Source organism: Chaetodon auriga, chromosome 22 (genome assembly GCF_051107435.1).
Source record: "Chaetodon auriga isolate fChaAug3 chromosome 22, fChaAug3.hap1, whole genome shotgun sequence".
NCBI lineage: Eukaryota > Metazoa > Chordata > Actinopteri > Chaetodontiformes > Chaetodontidae > Chaetodon > Chaetodon auriga.
Genome location: NC_135095.1, coordinates 14489597 through 14511475, shown reverse-complemented (window position 1 = coordinate 14511475; position 21879 = coordinate 14489597). Strand labels below are relative to the sequence as shown.

General features: G+C 41.2%; 4 protein-coding genes across 4 annotated transcripts; 2 read left to right on the top strand and 2 right to left on the bottom strand.

Moving 5' to 3' along the window:
* The first annotated feature begins 211 nt into the window (after positions 1-211).
* rad51ap1 (RAD51 associated protein 1) lies at positions 212-3459 on the top strand. Its single transcript, XM_076722604.1, has 9 exons — positions 212-552; positions 657-703; positions 1204-1339; positions 1607-1713; positions 1795-1884; positions 2027-2155; positions 2263-2448; positions 2541-2681; positions 2764-3459. Exons 1-9 carry the CDS (start codon positions 536-538, stop codon positions 2892-2894), a joined length of 984 nt encoding a protein of 327 aa, XP_076578719.1. The 5' UTR covers positions 212-535; the 3' UTR covers positions 2895-3459.
* Positions 3460-5244: 1785 nt separating this feature from the next.
* LOC143314951 (putative polypeptide N-acetylgalactosaminyltransferase 8) lies at positions 5245-10634 on the top strand. Its single transcript, XM_076722307.1, has 11 exons — positions 5245-5389; positions 7046-7280; positions 7774-7940; positions 8117-8300; positions 8429-8626; positions 8759-8873; positions 9422-9607; positions 9730-9867; positions 10060-10155; positions 10235-10402; positions 10500-10634. The coding sequence occupies exons 1-11, from the start codon at positions 5245-5247 to the stop codon at positions 10632-10634; spliced, it is 1767 nt and encodes a 588-aa protein (XP_076578422.1).
* On the bottom strand, positions 10483-16532 carry ada2b (adenosine deaminase 2b). The gene is made up of 10 exons (XM_076722308.1): positions 16385-16532; positions 15664-16043; positions 14855-15074; positions 14559-14769; positions 14304-14431; positions 13100-13190; positions 12886-12994; positions 12628-12785; positions 11960-12162; positions 10483-11360 (listed from the first exon to the last, which is right to left on the bottom strand). The coding sequence occupies exons 2-10, from the start codon at positions 15962-15964 to the stop codon at positions 11273-11275; spliced, it is 1509 nt and encodes a 502-aa protein (XP_076578423.1). The 5' UTR covers positions 15965-16043; positions 16385-16532; the 3' UTR covers positions 10483-11272.
* A 114-nt stretch (positions 16533-16646) lies between these two features.
* On the bottom strand, positions 16647-21733 carry atp6v1e1b (ATPase H+ transporting V1 subunit E1b). The gene is made up of 10 exons (XM_076722309.1): positions 21644-21733; positions 21462-21522; positions 20708-20773; positions 19339-19448; positions 19034-19100; positions 18850-18939; positions 18504-18572; positions 18285-18379; positions 18107-18194; positions 16647-17423 (listed from the first exon to the last, which is right to left on the bottom strand). The coding sequence occupies exons 2-10, from the start codon at positions 21492-21494 to the stop codon at positions 17361-17363; spliced, it is 681 nt and encodes a 226-aa protein (XP_076578424.1). The 5' UTR covers positions 21495-21522; positions 21644-21733; the 3' UTR covers positions 16647-17360.
* Positions 21734-21879: the final 146 nt, after the last annotated feature.

The window sequence follows — 21879 nt, the reverse complement described above, 5'->3', positions numbered from 1 at the left end:
GGAGCGCCCGTTGATTTAACATGAGCAGATTCGACACATTTTCTTTTTCAGAAAAATCAAATCGAATAATTAGTAATTATTATTTTTGAAGACCAGGTCAATTAATCGTTTTCTGCCTTATTTTCATTTTTTTTTTTCAAAGAGCCACAAAGCTGATAAGTGAGTTTTTCTTAAGAAAACGAATCAGCTTCCGGGTTTCGTCAAATACGTCAACAAACGTCACGTCTCCTCGGTTCAGGCGGGCTGGTTGAAAGTGCAGAGAGTTCTTTAGTTGGCTGTTGTGTAACCAGAGTAGCATTAGTTAACGCGTTAGTTAGCTACAGTAGACACGTTTCTCTCGGTAAATGATCGGACGCGTCTTAGCATTTGAAATTATCTAAAGTTAAGGCCACATTAGCTTCTCCAGCAAGCGAACATTAGCTTGCGTTTTTCACTTCAGGCTTCAGCGTTGGCGTAACGTTAGCAGCTAAGCTAACGTCGATGTGGCTGATGTTAGCTGAATAAAAAGCGTTATCAGCTCTTACGTTTATCAGGAATGGACCGACCACCAAGGTTTGGAAACCCCTTTTTAAAACCTAATTCGTCCAGTTTGCCTGATGGTGTTATTATGTCAGATGAATGCTAACACGTTGTTTACTGTTGACATAACTTTACAGGAAGACAAAGGTTGTGAATTACTGTGAAACCAAGGACGTCGATGATGGTGAGAAGCTGTAGTCTCTTAATCAATTAGCGCTGTTTATTTACTTCAATAAGATACTGACATGTTTACTGTAAGGGAGATTTAGTTTAATTAAAGGAGAGAACCACTGACTTTAGAAATGAAAAGAAATCATATTCTTGAATGTTCTTGTTGTCTGTTAAGAATGTTTTGTATATGAAAGCAAGTAATGTCTGCTCATTAAAATAGCTGTCCCATGGTGACATTTACAGTATCCAGTCATCACTGTTACATTAGCTTTAGCTTAATAGCTAAAGTTAATGCCCATCAGCTTCAAAATAAACAGCCGTCAACTAGAATATAATTTCAGAAGAATCATCTACAAAAGCAGGGAAAGGAGAGGCTTTCTTAATTGTGTCAGTACAGCTCATTTGCAGGAGACTTGTAATAGAAAGGAAGGGGTACACACATTGACACGTTAACAGACTTAGTCTTGTCTCACCACCAACATATCTTTATCTTCTGTGTTCATGTTGTGGCAGATGAGGATTTTGCCTGTGTGAAGGCTCCACCCAGCAAAAAGGCCAGGGAGGATGTGAAACAGCAGCACAAGAAACCATCGAGCTACTCCTCCAGTCAGGAGTCCAACTCACAGTCCACAGCGAGCCAGAAGAGCAGGTAGTGGACAAAATAATATGACACAATGGAATATGTACATACACAAGATGATTGAGATGGTGGAGATCTCCACAAGCTCCGACTGAGAACAAAAGCAAATCCTCACTGTGCACAACAACATCTGCTGTTCTTTTTCACATATGAAAGGATGAAAAAATTAACCACTTTCTTCGAGGTGGCTGATGAATAAAATAAAAGTCGAAAATCACAATTTAACATTATGCATACAACGAGTGTAATCCTCAAAATTAATTCTGTTTCTCACAGAAGACCTTTGGATGAGAGGCTGCATGTGAGAGATCTAGAAGCAGCCATTACACTGTCCTTGCTCAACAGTGCAGAGGGGATAAAGCACCCGTCTCACACCAGCAAAGGTATGCTTTGGCTTAATATTAGAACTCTAATTGTCCATTCTTAAAGAGTTGTCAGCTTACATTCCTGTAAAATTTCTCCAGGAGATATAAAGAGTGAAGTTCTGGTAGATGAAAACACAGATCCAGCTTCTTTGCACCGGTCCAACTGCAGTGTGGATGGTGCAGTTATGGGTAAATACCTGTTTTTGTCCAGTGTCTTTTAATGCACCTTTAATTTCCTCACACTTGCCCAGTACACTGTCCTTAATTTATCCTTGATTGATAAGGATAGAAATATGACTTTCTGCTGATGTAAATCTTTGGTTTTCTTCAGGCCTGGATGAAATCACATCAGAGAAAGAGTCACTTTCCAGACAGAGAAAAGCTGCATCTAAAGCCACTGAGGAGGTGCGGAAAAGGCTTACAGATGAAGATGAAGACTATGAGCCCAAACTTACACCAGGTTGTCACCCTGTCATCCCTCCCTAAGTATCTGGAATCTGTTTAATTACTGACTTTCTATGTTGTTGTTCTTCTTGTGTCAGTAAAATGGCAATCCTGCCTTTTCAGGTTCAGAGAGTGATGAAGATTTCAGTGAACCCGCTGAGAGCGAAGATGAGGAATTCACAGTGAAGAAAGTCAGCAAAACGAAAAAGAAGGATAAAGTAACCAAGAGTGAGAAGACCAAAAAACCTCCTGCCTCTAAAAAAGAAAAGCCAGCATCAAAACCATCAAAGTCCAAATCACAGGCAGCAGGTACGTTCTTGAATCCTTCAGAGAAGATTCTGCCTTTTGCTGCGATTGTAATTTCATCTGGTCATTGTTATGAAATCCACTTTGTCTCTCAGCTGCTTCCACACCAATGAGAAGTCCTCCAACTGCCAAACTTCCACCCAAAAGACCTGCTTCATCCTCCACAGTGTCCACATTGAAACCTGCATTCTCTCTGAGCCCAACAGGGGGCAGAATACCAAAGTGGACCCCGCCAGGTGCAGTGCGAGTGAGCATAAATATAAACCTGTAGAGACAGTTCCAGTGTGGTTCAGTAATGTTAAAACCTTTTTCCTGCAGGTCAGCTTGGTAAAAGTTCCACGTCAGCCCAGCAGAGTCCAGCAGTGAAGTCTCCAGGTCAGGGTCTACGGCTGGGCCTGTCCCGCCTCGTCCGAGTCAAACCTCTTCACCCCAGCGTTGCGAGTCACTGACTGAGTGATTACTGGCCTGTTTTCCTCTTGGCTTTATCACTTATTTTAAAAAGATACCTCTAAATTTTCATTTCTGTATTCCTCGATTTGTGCTACTTCCCTGAATCCAAATACGTAGGGATGCTTTGTAAAACGTCTTAAAACATCAGATTGTCTTTGTACTGTTTTCAGTATACATGAAAAGGGATTAACACATGATCACATTTCTGTTTTACTTATGTTTTACACAGCGTCCCAACTGGAATCAGGGTTGTATTTTCACACAGTGCTCTCAACTTTATGACTCGCTCTTCAAGCTATTACTTCACCATACGAGGTAAAAAAAGGTCATGGAACAGTCAGATGGTGTACTTTGTTGACTCTGGTGACAAAAAATCATAGATTGTTGCCTTTATCGCATCATTATCAGGACAGTTTTTTTGTCTGTAGGTTCAGATTTCTTTTATTCCTCCCATTGGAGTTTGCGTCTCACATTGTCTGAATTGTTTGAACTGAATTTTTTAACTAGTCTCATAATTTTCTCCTCTTTTTCCTATCATTTGCAAACACTGTATATTATGTACATAAATATAAAATAAAACATAAAAGCAGTTTCATTTTGTATGCTGTGTCTCCAAGAGGGGTTACACAGGTTTTACCATGAGCTTAAGCTGCTGCTGATGGAATACAACTACGTTTATTCAACTACTGTACTTAGTACAAATTAGGGGTACTTCAGGCTTTTCTTTTCTACTTCTAGTTCACAATGTATCAGAAGGTGATATTGTACTTTTTCATCCACGGCAGTGAATTTGTCAGATTTAGTTATTAGTTACTTTACAAAGATAAGTATAGCTGAAACTATTGGTCATTTATCAACTGTTTCGAATTGTTTTGGGAATCGTTTCAATCAGTCTTATCCACTCTAAGACATTTTGTTGAGACTGTCTTGAGATGGGATCAAAGCCCTGATGCCAAATCAGTGTTTATGGTGCAATGTCTGACTGCCTGTGGGCGGATTTTATTAACCAGTAGATGGTGTGGTTCCACATGTTGGCGAACGTTGTGGTTTGATCCCATTTTATGGTCAACAGTTTAAGCAAACTAATTTCCTGGTTCCAGTTTTCAAAATGTGAGATTTGCTGCTTTTCCTTTTAATTTTACTCAGTTTGAGGTTTGGACAATTGGTTGAACAAAACAAACGTGAAGGTGTCACTTTGTGCTCTTGGTAAATGTGAGAATGTGTCAGAATTTTGACAAACCAAATGATTGATTGAGAAAATAGTCATCAGATTAACCCATCATGAAAGGAATTGTTAGTTCTGTAGCAGACAAAATAGTTGAAAAAGTTCTGCAGCTCAACCAACTACAACAATAAAACCCTGCTTTTATATTTAAGAGACCTCTTAGAATCTTAATCCTTTTAGCAGTTTGATCAATTCTAGCCATGAAGTCATTATTGTACTTTATAGGAAAGGATTTTGATCTCAGATTACATCTATTGTTGGTTTGATTGGGTCGTATCAGTGCACGCAGCCTGACTTTGATTTTTACCCTGTATAATATCCTCAGCAGCCCTTGCTGTCTTTCTCACATACAACCTGCTAATTTAAACACTGAAAACTGCATCTTTTGTTGCCCATAGTTGAATGTTACTGAATGTAACTGTCGCTGCCTCTTCATCTGTCACTAAGTTAAAAAAGAATAAGAACAAACATCAACATGTCATAAAGCCACCACAAGCCTAATTTAAGTCATCATGGTTTAGTGCAATTTTAAAAACATTAAACATCTCCATTTGCATTTGTTTCCTGAGAAATTGTAGCTGGGAGCCAAATGCATGAAGGGATTCAAAGGGAGCATGACGTGGATTAAAAGAGCCGTCTGAGATTTCCCCTCATTGAGACAAAAAATCCAATTCTTAGCAGGATCAAAACTGAAAAAAAGGCTTGCCAATTAGCAGGGAGTAGTACCACCTGATTTCTCTGTCAGTCCTGTTCCTGTTACCTGCAGAAGAGTGCTGCTGGTTTTCTATCCTCCCAGGTAACTACAGCTAATGGTTTGCACCTTGCACTCCAGGTGTACTGCAATGAAGAGGCAGCAGAGTGACAACCAGGACCGACAATTTCACTCCCAGCATCAACTTCAGGATATCAGTTAGCACAGCCATGGTGTGTCAATGGCCGTGGCTGTATTTGTGTAAGTGTGTGTGTGTGTGTGTATGTGGGGGGTGGGGAGGAATTTAAGGTAGATGAGTCTTCCTCCTCCCTTTTCTTTCAATGCAAGGTAAAACAAAGTGCATGAAATACGCAGGAGCTCCACGATGAGACCTGGCTGGATTAAAGGATCACTTCTGGTCTTTGCCGTGGCCATGGCTCTGTTATACCTCGACTCCATTAAGAGGGAAGTCCATACCCATTCAGAGAAACTCCAGAGGGCCCACCACAACGACTCCATCAGGGGCAAGGGAATGCTCAACAGGATGGACAAGATGGAAGCAGACATCAACAGGCTGCGTGAGTCAAAGTCTCTTTTATCAAAGTATAGAATTAGGTTTCAACAAGGTAAACTTAAGATGAAAGGGTTTTTTTATTGTTAGACATTTAGGCAATAGTGGAAGAACATTTACATTTAAGTACTTTTAAGAGAGAGAGATTCAAAAAATAAACAAATTTGTTTGCATAGCAGCTTTCATAACTGAATTACAGTTCAAAGTGCTTTGTAACAAAGACAGCACATGCACCAAGTGCGTCACGTCGCATCAAAAAGAGGAAGGAGATGAGTTCAATAAAGACACGGGTGAACATGAAAACAGAAGTAAAATAAATAAATAAAAATAAAATAAAACCCACTTGATAATAACTGTAAAAATAAGATAGAATTAAGGATGAAAATGGAGACAATGCATAAGATGGAAAGCCAAACCACAGAATAATAGAAACAAGGTAAAGTGAAAGATAGAGTACATAGAATGCATAAAATCAAGTAAAATACAACATTTTAAAAGAAGTGCAGCACTTAGATCCAAAAGGACAAGAAATTTTTTCATCAGAATTTAGTCTGAGGTCGCTGATTATTTTAGTCAGGACAGTTTCAGTGCTGTGGTTTGTTCTAAAGTCGGACTTTTCTTTAAGAAAGATCTTCTTTTGCACTGAAACTACCTTTTCCAGTATCTTATTGATGAATGGAAGGTTGGATATTGGCTTATAGTTGGTGAGTGTTTCACTCTAGATTGGGTTTCTTTCATAATGGTTTTAGCAGCTGTGTTAAAGGCACCTGGGGAGGTGCCTGTTTGCAGAGATGTCTCCATAATCTTCAGGACGTGACATGAAATACTGTCAAACACCTAGGCGGTGGGGAGAATTAAAGTAAACATAGAAGAGTCTTCCTCATATCCTTTCAATGGAAGGTAAGACAAAGCACATGAAATGCTGGAAATAAAGAGAATGTATTATTATAGATAAAACCACCCAGCAGTATAAAAGGTTGTTAAAATTAACACCATCTTCACCAGCTGCAGCACTGATCCACCCATAATCCAGTGATGATGATGATGATGATGATGAGATTATTCTGAAATAGGCCATTCTGCATAATGAGTACTTTTTTACTTTGGGTCCTTTAAATATATCCTGATGCTAATATTCTTATGCATAAGTAACATTTTGATTGCAGGACTTTTGCTTGTAACGGGGTGTTTTTACATGGAGTTTTGCTACTTTTACTTGAGTCTGAATACTTCTTCCATCACTACATTGACCAGCTTCACATTTAACTTCAGTAATTAAAATGCTGTTTGATGAAACACATTTATTGTTTTGTTTATAATATGACCAACAGTCCAAAGCCTGAAGATGACAAAGTGAAGCAGCAAATCAAGACTTTTTGGGCACAACCTAATTCAATTCAATTTTAACAAGACTGACCTTCAAATCACCAGATGAGCTCATTCACAGTAACAGTGCACACAGGTTGAAGATGTTTTCCACATTAACTTTGGGTTTGCTTAACAGATCATTGGGCACATGTGCTAATGTTGGCTTCAATGCAAACACAAACATTGACATTTGTTTTATGAAGTAAACGTTTGTTCGGCCATCTGCCTCTTATCTACATACAGTGCAGCACGATGAAAAGGATAAAACAAATACAGCTACTCCCTTTGTCCACAGTAAACGCAATGAATAAATTTGAGGGGAAAAAGCCGCAGATTGAGGAGGTGAAGAAAGAGAAGAAGGTGGTGAAGAAGCTGTACCCCAACTCGGCCCTGTTCAGCAAGTGGGGTGACGAGCTGTCAGAGGAGGAGCAGAAGGAGGCCGAGAGGATGTTTCAGAGATACGGCTACAACGCCTTCCTCAGTGACAGGCTGCCCCTCAACAGAGAGATCCCGGACACCAGGCCCCCCAGGTGACCTTGACATCCTGCTCCTGTAGGAACTAATAAACTGCTGATCAACTCCACCTTGTTTCCACACCTGCTTAGTTGAGATGAGCTGCTTTATGATGCTTGTTCAGTTTGAGATCCAGGTCCAATGCAAGTTTATTACTATTTTCAATTTTGGCCAGATATTGAGTCAGTTGTATAACTTTCATACTGATTGAAAACAGTAAAATTTAATCAATTTCTGGCCAAATTTTTCTGTATTTGGCATTTTTGATACAATTTTAGCTGTATATTTTGATTAAACATCTTAAATTGACAGTTTGTCTTTTCACCCTTTTCATTAATAAGATTTGAAGGACAGAAAATGAATTGACAGCAATTTGATAAACAATTAATTGTAAAGTAATGTTTTTAAGCAGAAATGTCAAAACTTTTCAGATTCCAGCTTTTCAAATGTGAACATTTGCTGGTTTTCTTTGTCTTTTATGATATAAAGTACCTTTTTTTTCTCTCACAGGTGTGCTGAGAAGAAGTACCCACAGGATCTGCCGAACATCAGCGTTGTGTTAATCTACCTGGATGAAGCCGTTTCTGTTATTAAACGGGCCATCCGCAGCATCATAGACAAGACACCAGCCCGGCTTCTGAAGGAGATCATACTTGTGGACGATCACAGCACCAACGGTAGGGACAAATCAGGCTTGAGTAGATCACCCTGAGATGTACAAAGTGACATTAAAGGCAAGATGAAATGAAGAAAATGCCTTTGTGAATCATGTTGTGAACCTTTTTAAAAGTATATATGAATCTACAGATCAGATACTAAACTGATTCATGCTGTAAACTTTTCTTTCCTGCAGAGGATTTAATGGAGAAACTGGATGAATACATCAGCTCCGTCCATGAGGAGTGTCCAGGCCTGGTGAAGAAAGTCAGGCACTCGGAGCAGCTCGGCCTCACTCAGGCCAGACTGTCGGGATGGAAAGCTGCCGTCGGGGACGTGGTAGCCATCTTGGATGCTCACGTAGAAGTTCATGTGCAGTGGTTGGTTTGAGTGATCTGAGGTGTCACAGATTAGTTGTCTTTGAGTGTTGCTTTGTTACGGTACACCTGCTGTCATACCTTTTGTTTCTGTTCATGTCGCTTAAGTTAAGCTGTCGCTGTTTGTCCAGGGCAGAGCCACTGTTAGCTCGAATCAAAGAGGACCGGACGGTGATATTGACACCAGTCTTTGACAGGGTGAATTTCGATGACTTGACATTGACTCCCTATGTACCTGCGGCAGATGCCTTTGACTGGGCTCTGTGGTGCATGTATGAGTCCTTCAGACCTGAGTGGTACGCTTTAAAGGACGCGTCACAGCCTGGCAAGTATGTCCCCGTTTGAAGAGTCAGTCCACCCAAATCACAAAAACATACCATCACAGTTGGTAGATATGATTTTTAATTTTCCTCTATAGCGTTAGCTGCAAAACGTCTTAATGTGTGCCTCTGTGTCCTCAGGAGCCCCTCCATCATGGGGATTCTTGTAGCTGATCGCAAGTTCTTTGGAGAGATCGGAAGCCTCGATGGAGGAATGAAAATATATGGTGGTGAAAATGTGGAGCTTGGCATCCGGGTAAGATTTTCATCTGTACCATCATCAGGTCAAATTTTGAATTTGACCAATACTCAGTTACTTATGACCAAATACGTGCAAAATTAATGACTTTCCCTTCAGCCTCATCTGTACTTTGTGTTTGGTGCTAGTTAGCAAATATTAGCATGCTAAGACTTTAAGCTGGTGAACACTACCGGTTTAGTATCAACATGTTAGCATTTAGCTCAAAGTACAGCCTCACAGAGATGCTAGCATGGCTGCAGGCTGTTTTTTTCTGTATACCTGTTTCCTCTTTCCTTTTTGGTGACTTTCGGTGACTTTCTGTGTATCTTTGTTGGTGATTTGTTCAGAATGTTTACCTGTCCTTTGCCTAGTGCATGCTGGGACATTGAGAAATAATGGAACATTTAGCTTTGTATAGCTGAGCATTAGAGTGCAGACAGCATGTTGCCTTGGGCTCCTTTGTACAGTATGTTTCCTTGTGCATGGGAGCTAATTACATACGGTACGTGTGTTTAATACCCTTAAAGTGTACTCTCTTAATATTTGCACTTTGTGTTTGCCAGGTGTGGCTGTGTGGGGGAAGTGTAGAAGTTATACCTTGTTCTAAAATTGCCCACATTGAACGAGCCAGAAAGCCTTACCTCCCAGACCTGAGCGTAATGATGAAACGTAATGCACTGAGGGTGGCAGAGGTGTGGCTGGATGAGTATAAACACAATGTCAACATTGCCTGGAACCTTCCCATAGAGGTAAGGGCTGATGCTGAAGTACCAGTACCAATTTGGGTGTTATAAAGGAATAAAACACTGTTGTTCATCTTACTGATCAAAACATCTTTATGTCCTTTTTGACCATGTGATGTTTCCAACAGAATCATGGGATAGACTTTGGGGATGTGTCTGAGAGGAAAAAGCTGAGAGAGAGGCTGAATTGCAAACCTTTTAAGTGGTATATAGATAATGTTTACCCCATGCTGGACCCTCTACATGACCTGCTAGGTTATGGAGGGGTGAGTAGAACATTCATTGATATATAAAGGCAGTGCACTGCAGGTTTAAGATTTGCTGACAAATCCCAAGAAAACCAACAATAATATAAAAAAGAATACCCACTTACTTTAGGTGCATTCTGGCCTTTGTTGTGCCACTCTTTCTAATGGAAGCTTTAAAGGCTTACTTTCGATTTATGCTTCTGTTGGCAGCTGATAAATGACCTGAAACCAGACCTCTGTGTTGACCAAGGTCCAATGCCTGGAAGCACACCCATTGTGTATGGCTGCCACTACTACTCACCTCAGGTATGTCCAGGGATTCACTGCATACACAGACTGTGATATTTTTTTGTTTGTGAATAATTATTATTCTTTTCTGGGGTAGCACTGTTATTATCGCTCCAATGGAGAAATCTACATCGGTGGAATCAAATCTCACAAGTACAATAGCAACCGCTGTCTGGTGGACCCCGGCACTGGAGTCTACCCGGGACTGTACGAGTGCAAAGTCGCCCAGCAGAAGAAGTTCCACATGCTGTGGGATTTTAAACAAGTAAATATCACAGTTTTAAAATCTAAATCCACACCACAGATGGCATTTTGTTTGAAAATGAAATGTGCTTTATTGTTGTGTTGTATTTTACTCCCAGAAAGGACCGATCCAGAACAGAGACACAAAGAGATGTCTGGAAATTGCGATGGGTCAGGACGGTTATTACAAGCTTGTTGTTCAGCAGTGCACTGCTCAGAGCTGGAAGATCCAAAATGTCATCAAAGACCTCTGAAAGACTGGTGGGCAGAGGACAGAGGACAGGATGGCAAATGAGATACTGCTGTGCAAAAACTCCATCTCATGTCAGAGATGGAGTCTGACTGCTGGTCTGTGGAGGAACAGCGTGAACTGGATCACTGAGAGGAAGGCATCGTTTTCATTTAATTCTCGTTTTTTAATTTTGAGTTTTTACATCTGTGAGACAAATTATGAAGTATTATTAAGTAATTTTTTTTTCTTGGTTTTCAATTCAAAAATGTCCTCGTGAATAATGGTGTTATAGATTTTGGGTGAAATTCCTTTTATGATGAACAAATGGTTGTCATTTCTTTTTTATATTCCCCAGATAACACTGAATGAGTTGTGAATCACTTTTCCCATCAGCATTTATTATTTTATTGTAAAGTTCCTTTGTAGTTTTTCCAAGAAAAGGAAAAATCGTTCAGAAACCTCAACCACAGTACCTACCTTCCTATGTCAGACCAGATCGTCCTCAGGGTCTTTTACTCTTTTCAGCCTATCCATTACAGACATCAGTTGTTCTAGTGAAGCATGGTTAATTGAATTTGAATTGTTTAAATAATGGCCGCCATTTGCTTTAGTTTTTTTCTATTATGTACAGGTCAAACAGGATCTGCTGTGGTTTGACTGTCAAGAATGATCAAAGATGAAGGCATCCCATTTGTTCTGCCACATGGTGTAACCCGTGTCCTTCAGATGAGCTGGCAGGGAGCTATACCTGCAGGAAGAAAAAGCTTTTAGTGAGAATGAACTCACTGAATATACCACTGTGGGGTTCATTATAGTCCTTTACCGTGAATTTACTTGGCTAAAAACATCCATGTTTTACACCATGTTCTTAACGGCTATCAAAGCTCACTGTAAGCGTTTAACTTCCTGTCTTGAATTACTATTCATTTCAGAACAACAATTTGTTTGAGAGGTAAATTCATCACAAAAATCAACATTTTGTCACATGATTCATGTAAGAAGCTACATTATTGTTGTACTGTAACGGTTTCAAACAGGAAGCTCTTTGAATTTCTCCTTGCTGGTGCTTTCAAAGACAAATAAGCAAATATGGACATTTTGTAAAAGATAATGACTTCTTGGTTTTTTCTTGAAATAAAGATGTGGCTGTTCTGGGGTCTGTTTCATGAGAGTGTTTTTTACGTTGTCAACAAATCCAGAACAAATGTTAATGTTACTCAAACAGGAGGAAATCATGAATAAGAAAAACATAGAATATCATCAGACAATCTAAAAACATACTTAGTAAAGTCTGTCATTAGTTAAAAGGCAAAAGCGTAAAAAGAAATAAAATCAGCTGATTCTCACCGGATAGAATTCACAGCCAGCTCTTTCAGGGTGCCCAGGTTTGCTTTTAACCCTCCGATGCCAACAAAGGCTTCATAGAAGTCGTAGGAGAGGCCTGTGGTGCCGAACAGAGACGGGTCGTCAGAGCTGATCACCATCGGATGGCCCTCAGACATCAGCACAGCTGCAGGGTGGTTCCGAAGGTCCGATACCAGCTTCAGCACCTGAAGGTCAAAGGTCAAACATGACTGGGTACTTCACGGAAGAAGACTGGCACATGCACTGAATCCAAATGTCCAGACTTCACTGCGCATGCAGACTATCAGACTCCAAACATCCACAGAGCGCCTCAAGCAGACCTTCTGGGGGCTTCCACAGAGTCTGCTTGGGGGTGCAGACTTCACCAGATTTAATATGATAGAATATGTTGAAAAAATGTGGATTTGTTTGCTATATTCTGCAAAGTCAGACAAGCAAAGGTTTATTTTTGTCCATCTACCATGTGAGGATCCTGAGCTGAGGGTCTAATTCCACAGCACATTCTGATGATATCTATTATAGCTACTACATAATGCAGCATCTTGACATGACAGTGAACGCCTCATACAATGTACGACAGAAGTCCAAGGAGGACATTTGGATTGGGAAATATTAATTTGTACTGTGCCAGTGACAATAGGTTTTCTGACCTGGTTTGAGATGGGGCACAGCTCCACAGCCACGTTTCTTTTCCTAGAGAGCTCTTTGGCAAGTGGATGGTGTGCCAAAGCGTAGCCGTGCCCGATGCGTGAGGTGTTGAACAGAAGGGCGTCAAGAATGTTTTGATCCACATCGGTGCCTTCATCGTCTACAAAAATACACAGAGGAACCAATGTGCCTTTTAACAGATTTTTTAAAAAACATGCTTTTTTTGTAATTAATGTATTTTATGCTTTTGATTGACGCACCTGTCTCCCCTGCATGAAAGAAATACGGCAGCGTGACACCCAGTTCAGCCGGCAGGGAAAGTGCTTCCCTGAAGTACCAAAGAGTCCTCCCGCCGTCCTCCCTGCCGACCTTCAAACAATCATGTTAGCTCAAGGAAAACCAAATTAAACTCTCTCGACAAACAAGAGGAATTATTTCCATTATAGTCATTTAACAAGACAGATCACTTCTTACCATGTCAAATCCTGCAACAACATCTGGGAAGTCCTTCTGCAGCTGAATGGCCTCTTTCACAGCTGCTTTGACCTCAGATACACCCAGAGCCCTGAAACAAACAGCAGCCATAATAATAAAAGACACAAAAGTAGTTCTCTGTTTGACTGACGCCGCAAGGCTCACTAACAAAAAAAAAAAAAAAAAAAAATTTTACATTAACACTGACATGATGAGATGTCTGTCTGTGTCAAGATTTCAGACAATCCTGACAAACAACCATATTTGCAAGGAGCCTCATACAAACACTGAGAAAAAGGTACTTAATATGATATTGGCTGAACAGAACTGCTTAGCAGGGGCACACACACTGATATTACTACTACTACTTATTATTGCTGTCTGTAACAAGGTAATTTCATTTAATTAATTCATTTAAGGGGCTCTGCAGCAATTTTGTGTAGCATTTGCATAAAGTTGGGGAAACAGATTAAAAAAGACTCTTTGGCCTGCTAGCAACTCTGTGAGGTGTTTTGAGCTACATGCTAATGTCAGCATGCTAACATGCTCACAATGCTAATGCTAATGCTAATGCTAATGAGGTATAATGTTTACCACTGCCATTGTCTTAGTTTTGCATGTTATCGTGCTAATTTTTTCTAATAAGCGCTAAACAGAAAATATACTTGAGGCTGATGGGAATGTCCGTTTTGAATGGACACAAGAAAATTTTGACCTAATGATGGCGCTAGATGAAGCCCTGGATCCTACAGTTCCCATGATGCAATGCAATAGCATACTGTGTTCATATGTTGAGTAGTGCTACATTGGTGGAATACCCCTTTAAAAACTGCAATAACTTCCATTCCCAGTAAACAGGAAACAAAGAATTAAGAGATAATCTGATTAATTATAAAAATAAAATTAACTATAATTTTTTCCACACAGGGACATAGTTGTTGATGAATTACAGCTTGTTTATCTTGTATGGATTTTCAAAAAGCAACCATCTTATTTTGTCACTGAAAATGTAAATATGATATATTAACAACATGCTGATAACACCAGTAGGATTTGAATGCAGGACTTCTACTTGTGTCAGAGGATTTTTTAACTGTTTTATGTTATGTCACTCACATAAAGGGGAACGCATGTCTCGTTGTCTCTTCCCTGTAGAGATTCTTTGAACATATTGTTGGCTGTGATGTTTTTTGTAAATACATACCTGTGTACAGAAATTATGATACGAGCCCCGAGAAAGTCCGGATGATCTGCTGTAAACTTCTTAGTAACCTGCTGAAACATTTTCAGAGTCCAGACCTTATCGTGAATGGTTCCATCCAGCTCGTACGTCTGAAACACACCAACAGGTTTGGTTAGATTTGAAAATCTAACATTTGTGTTGCATCCACATTCCAGAGAGCTCTTTCAAGGAGGCTGGAGTTGAGGATCAGGTGTGAACAAGCAAGCGAACACAAACCCTCGAGAGGCCGCTCCTCAGTTCCAGATACATGACGTTGTCAAGATGAAGCTCCCTGAGACCCTCGTAGAAGTAATCCCTCAGTACGGGGGCATGGGTGATTAGCCCAGCAGCTGCGATGAAAGCCTTCTCAAACTTCTCCCACACAACATCTTGGCTTGGGTACTCACCATCTGGATCCTCAGTGAACAGCGTGAGGTGCTGCATTAAACTGAAAAAACAAAAACCCCATTAAACACTTATTCTGGCTTTAGTTCTCCTGTTATATCTTGACTTGAAATGGTGTCTTACTCTACCTGTTATCAAAGCCTACAGGGTCTCCTATTCTGGCTCGAAAAGTCTCGAGCAGCTGCCAGTAGAAGCAGTCCCACTGTGGGAAGGGCTGGCGGTTGGAGAACAGGAAGCGGACCGAGTTGTCCCACGTGAAGCAGATGTAGCAGTGCGGCCTGTAGGTGACGTTTTTCACCAGCCATTCAGCACTGACCAGAGAGGAGGTGTGGATGTGGAGGGCTGCACCTGTCCCCAAAACAGCAGCACAGAGCCTCAGACTGATCCGCTGAACGTATCTGTTTCTTTGTAGTTGTGTCTTTTCATTTCGTGTCTGTGTAGTTTGCATTTCTCTGTGGTTGGTTTATGTACCTTTGTACTTATTTTTTCCTATAATCACTTTGTATCTCTTTTTAGTCATTGTGTAACTTTGAAGTTGTTTTGTGTCTCTTTTGGTATTTATCATATATGATTTTTCTTCTGTTACTTGGAGCGATTAGTTGATTAGCTGTCAACAATTCTGCAATTTTTAAGAAAGAAAATGTCAAAATTCTCTGATTCCAGCTTCTTAAATGTGAATATTTTCTGGTGTCTTCACTCAATGACAGTGAACTGAATCTCTTTACATTGTGGACAAAACAAGACATTTGAGGACATCATCTTGGTCTTTGGATGATAGAACTTTTTCTAATGTTAGGGCCTTTTACTTTAGCAGCAGTTTCTGTGCAGATATAATATCAAAGACAAGAATAAAGAAAAACAAATACTGGATTAGATTTGACTGGAGGCTCTGACCCCTTGGGGACCTGTGCTGGTCCATTTTTACTTGCAACATCACCTTTAGGCATCTTCTGCAGCAGTTTGAAGATGGAGCTCTTCTGGATGAGAGGCTTCGCTCTGAAGAAATGGACAGCGGGGGGGAACAGTGTGGCAGTCATCTCCTTCTCCTTCAGCTGATGGAGGTAAGCGTCCAGCTTCTGCTCGGCCGGCGTCAGTGCCATTCGGCCGCCCGTCTGTCTGGATGCCTCCTGACGCATCAGCAGGTCCCTCTGAGCGGGGTCAGGCATCCCTTCAGTCACTCTTAGAAACCACAGAAGGGGCACATAAGTGACCACAGCCCGGCAGATTGAGATCACCATGTCCTTATGTGCCACAGGAGGGTGCTAGAACATGATCACAGACCCTCCACCGGAGCAGGAGTGCTGTATGTATTCGCTGCTGTAAAGAAAGAAAAAGAAGAAACACCCTGTGAGACATGAACTAATGTCATTTAAGCCCCTCTGCCTCGGCGGAGGGGTCAGTCTAGTGCTGCCAACTAAGTGAGAAGGTAAACTTGTTTCAATGTCATTAAATGATAAGGTGCTGCTCAGCTCGCATTACGGTGATGACAAAGCCCATTCAGCAGCCTGACCGTGGTAGCTTTGCTTCCCGACTCAAAATTAACCAACAAAGAAGTGAAGGAAATCGACAAACAAGCCCCAGATCTTTCACAGAAACTAAACAAGTAAGTGAAAAACCTTAAAGGCAAATCTAGCTACTTCAAAATATAAAATACTCACGAGCAGGAAGGAGCTCCTGGCGTCCTGTGTCTCCGCTCAGCCGTCTCCCAGAAGACTTGGCTTGTTTTCCACAACAGCTTCCGCTATCAGTCTAGCATGTCAGCAAAATCCTCGGAGCGACTGGATAATTGAAGCATTTTTGTCTGACAAACACCATGTGATAAACTAATGAAAAAAGCATGAATGGCCAGTGTTGCAGAATAAATGTTAAAAGCGTACGTTGCTCTACAGCGAGGACGAATCACACCGAGCTGAGACGTGATACTAATGATTTCAATTTAATTAGGTTTTACATTTCCACAATATAACATTTTGAGACACAATCAAAAAAAGAAAAGAACAAAAACAACAACCACACATACGTATAATTTAATCTGGAAACCTCATATACATACAGTGCACGCTCTGGAATGATAACCCCCCCTCGTTTAATTCATGGCAGAATGATGTACGGTCGATGCAACACCAATAAATTAACTCTTAGGTCATGTGCAGCCTTCGCTTTAGTTTCCTGGATGCTATGTTTTTCTCTGATTGGTTGGAGCAGACACCCATTAGCAACACAATGCCCCATGCAACTTAATAATACTTAATGTGGGGGTAGAGGTTAATGAAGTGGGAAAACCGTGACGCAGTTGCAATGTTTGTCACAGAAACTGATCCAATTAGAGGACAACCTGTCAAACATTCAGCCAATCCGCCGACCCGGCCATCTTTAAACAGTGTAAACCAGGACCCTTGAAAGGGAAGCAGCAGAGTAAACCGGTCATTACAGCTGTTACAGCGCACATCTGTAACGTTGAGCCGCAGCGTCCATCATGTCCCTTAATGCACAGAAAAATACAGCAATACATCACACGACAACAATGCGCCTCGTTTGCATCGGAAATTCGTTTCACAGACAGAGGAATGACGTCTTTTCATATGACAAAATAAAAAATAAAAGGAGGGCTTTTCTCTAACACAGCACAGCTACTCAGTCCATAAACTTGCGGTTCGGGTTGGCGCCGAAGAGAGCCACTCGGATTTCAGGCATCATCTGCAAACACAAACACAGGTTCATACAATTTAACTCACATTTAAGAGGCTGGAGCTGGTGAAGGTTTGGTGGGTTTACTTGAAAAACTGCTAAAATTGCTCAAAATAGCTGCTGTGTTTAATTGCTTTTTGTTGTTTTTGTTTTTAATAAACTCAGCACTTTTAATGCAAAATAAAGGTCACATGTACCAAAGAATAAATGAAAGAGACAAACACGTAAATACCCACAAGGCATCTGTCACTCCACCTTGTGACAGTAAGTTCAGACAACACGAGAGCTGCACTAATCTCATTTTGTCAAGTCTGTTAACAATTGCACTCATTCGGGTAACAAGTAATTCAATTTAGGCCAATAATGGTTTGTTACTCTTAAAAGCCATTGATGACCAGTGATGGCCTTTTGACCCTTATTTAACCAGGAAACTCTCTTTTTAAAGAGTTCCCACAAATCAAATATAAAGGAGACAATACAAAAAAAAAATCACAAACTCAATTTAAATAAAAAGTTAATGTAAAAATCAATCTAAAAACTATTAAACAATAGAATTACAAGACAAGTGCTTCCATATTCTGATAAATCTCGACATGCTGTACCTGCACATGTGCAGCATATTTACAGGGGTGTGACTACTGTGTCTTTTCTCAGCTGTCAGTTAACAGTCATCAGCTGTCTCGACGTCCTACCTGCTGAGCCATGAGGTCCAGTCTGCTCTCCAGGGTGTTGGACACCTTGATCTTCCCGTCACCGTTGTAGAGCTCAATGCCTCCAGAACTGAACCAAACAACGAGAAATCAAAAGTCTTCAGGAGTTCATTTAACCGCAGTGACGTCTGACTTGTGTCTCAAACGTGACGCTGCTTACATGTCCGGGGGGATGAAGTTGTCCTGGTCGATGCGGACCTCCAGGTTGGTCTTCACTGCTGCTTTATATATGGGAATATTCCTCTGGATGGAAGCCTGAAAGGGTCACAGTACAATCTGAATTTAGATGTCACTTGCTTCCCTGAGCTTCGTGGCACTCGATGGCCTCTCCTTGATCCACAGTGGCTTGGATTGTACCTACTGTCACTCATTTACTCACCTGTACCATCTGCACGTCCTGTTTGCGGCAGCGAATAGTCACTTTGGGCTCCAGAAGCTGATAGAATCCCTGATGTGAGACATTATAAAAAGGTTATCAGATCTCCATTTTTAACAACACCCTCATAAACAACGCGAGCTGAGAGTAATACAGTCTGACATATCAGCTGCACGTGAAGCTCATAACGTTCAGTTTATGCTGAAACTGCCTTATCTTACTGCATCGTACTGAGAGGTATTTCTAATATTACGTCCATCCCACTTATAACAATGAGCATATTCTATAAGAGCAACACTTCTCTGTATAACGCAAATCAACATCAGCAAACACTGCAGCCTAAACCCACCTGTAGCATCAGCCCGTCCATCAGAGCTGGGTACCTGGCTGAGTCTTTAGCTACGTTAGTGAGCCGCTGGCGGGCCTCATTCAGCATTTCCTGAGGGCACAGACACACACAGCATTTTTACTACTATTTACAAACAGCATCTCTACACGACGCCGTGATGACAAGACGATGTGCGGCTGCTCACTGAGATCATATCATCGCGGGCCTTCAGCACCTTCAGTCGAGCCTGGTTCATCAGGTTTGACATCTGACTGTGAAGCAGACAAATGACACACACACATTGAGTCATTCTGGATCCCAAAGTGAGACGGTGTTTGTTAGCATGGAAACACTGGAGACTGTTTGGGGCAGGTTACAAAAGAGTCACTGTGGGATGAAGCCACTTTATAAAATTAGGGGAACTGTGTACAGACTTTTCTTTGTTCTTAAAAAGGCCGCATTAAGGAAGGGAGGGCTCCACGTGTCATGTGATTTCTCGCCATGACTCACATTTTCTTCTGCTGCTCGATCTGCTTCTCTTTCTTCTCGTAGTACTCCATTATCTTCAGCCTCTGAGTCTGGACCAGGCGGCCCTTCTCGATGTTGAACTCCTCTTCCGCCTGCAGGAGGAGACAGAGTTCAGTCGGCCAGAAATCCTTGATTTTCTATTCCATCGTCCTGTACACTTTGTTATCTCCTGCACACTTCTTTATCTTGACCCTTCTGTGCTACTGTGTTTGCTTTCTGTAATACTTGATGCCTGTATTGACTTAATTTCCCCGGCGTGAGATCAATAAAGCCTTATCTTATCTTATCCTATACCAATTTATAGAATCAAATCAGATGTATAATGAAATGGGTTTTACAGGATAATAATAAACTATTCCTGTACAATAAGATAATAACCTTATTGCCTCATAGACATATGTACTGTAACTAAAGGTTGATGTTGAAGCCACTTGACGACATGATCGTCAGCCTTATATAAATATTATTATAACGCAGCTTCCATAGAAATATGTTTGAAGGGCCAGTGTGTAAGATTTAGGGGGAGCTATAATATAATATTCATATGCATGTTTTCATTGGTGCAATAGGGATCAGTGATTGTGTTTCCTTTGAATGAGCTCATAGTATCACAGAGGGAGCGGGTCCTCCTCCATGTTGCACCACCAACTTTTTCCAGAAGCTCAGAACGGACAAACCAAACTCTGACTTTCTTTCTCCTACACGTTTGGAAAGGCACACAAGGGTCTTCACCTGTCTGCAATCTGCAACCTCACCACTAGATGTCACTAAATCCAACACACTGATATAACTAACCAACTTTTAGTTCCCCTTATGCTGAGATTAATGATTGTATTTTAAAACATTATACTCAAACAGTCTGAATGCCACCTGGAAAGATCTCGTTCATGTGGAATCAGTGTCTATTATGTCTGACGATGTTCATTTCTGTGTGATTGTCCATGTTTGTAATGTATATGTTTTCTCTTGTTGCGACCCAACCTGTTTAAATAAAGAATTAAAGGAACAGTGACACATCTGATGGGGGCACTGCAATAAACTTCACACTATAATGCCATAAGTTGCTGTATCACAGGCCTGATATTGATCAAGTCTGAAGAAAAGACATGCTGACGTTGACTATCCTGACATCTGCCGGCATCAGTATTGAAGAATGAGTCCATACTTGTGTTTTTCCCACAATACATTTAAGACACGGCCCTCAGAGCTTGAGCCTCTGATCATGGCCCGAGTCCAGTGAGACCTGTCATCTCCCTACTGTTGACTCACTCCTAAAAAGGCAGCAAATGTCCAAAAACTACAAATGAAATCATCCATTCTGTTCACCGTCTGCGCCGCCGTGTGACTTTACCTTTGCATCGATTTCTTCTGCCTTCTCATTGGCCTCCTGTTCAATGAAGGCCATCATGTGCTTGATCTGCAAACAGGAAGAAAGACACATTCATGACCTCCTCCGCCATGACTTCTTTAGGGTTTTACATGCACACAGTTTCATCTGAGAGTACTGTCATCTCTCTCACAGAGAAACCTGGAGATGATTCCTCACCCTGCTGTGAGCTGACTGTCACTACAGTGAGGAATGTTTTTGTCCATTTTGCTTACGAACCTCAGACCAAAGCTCATAAGACCCAGCTGACTTCTGCAGCTTTGCATCAGGCCTGCTGTCGGTTATTTTCGGTGTTTGCTAACATTTCCCATTGAGCACTCCAGACAGTGGCTCACTCACTCCCAGTTCCTCATCAGGCCTGGCATGTGTTCGTCATGTGACCATTAGGAAATATGACCCTCCACATCTCAGCCGTAGCATCCACACAACACCGGCTTCAAAATGGCTGCTTACTTTGCTAAACTTGCACTATTATGTACCAAACCCCCAGTCAGAAACAGCCTAAGTGTTATAGCTAGCTTATGTTTACTTCGGTGCTAACACACTGCAGCTCTCTCAATGTCATTCTCCTCGACACACAAACCTCGACAACTTATAGCTCCTAGAAACATTTCTCAGTGTTGTAATAGGACGGTTAGCAACGTCAAAAGCCCTTCATCAGTAACCGAAGAGGAACAGCTGAATGGTGTCATTTTTGAAGGTTAAAACGGTTCGTTACCTGCTTCTGTACGTCGGCATCGCTGAGCGCCATGGTCGCTGCTGTCAAAGATCCGCGGGGCCTGCGAGGAAAAAAGAGCAAAAAACACCAAAAATAAAACCGCTGAGGGATAAAAGAGACTTCCGTTAATCACAAGAAGGTTTTAACGCTGCAGCTTGAGCTTTAAATCGACGGTTATTTACCGGAAAACCACAGACGAAGAGGTTTGAATTAATCGCTGCAGTCGTGACTCGTAAAGATGTCTGTGCCGGATCAGCTGATTTGCGACGTCACATGATGTTTACTTCCGGTTGAACAGCCAATCAGGGGCGAGGAAAAGAGACGCTCTTATCCTTACGTAGAAAGATAAACTAGGAATATTATCTACTGTATTATACGTCTCTTTTACTTATACTGCATATCAATATAAGCGTTTAAT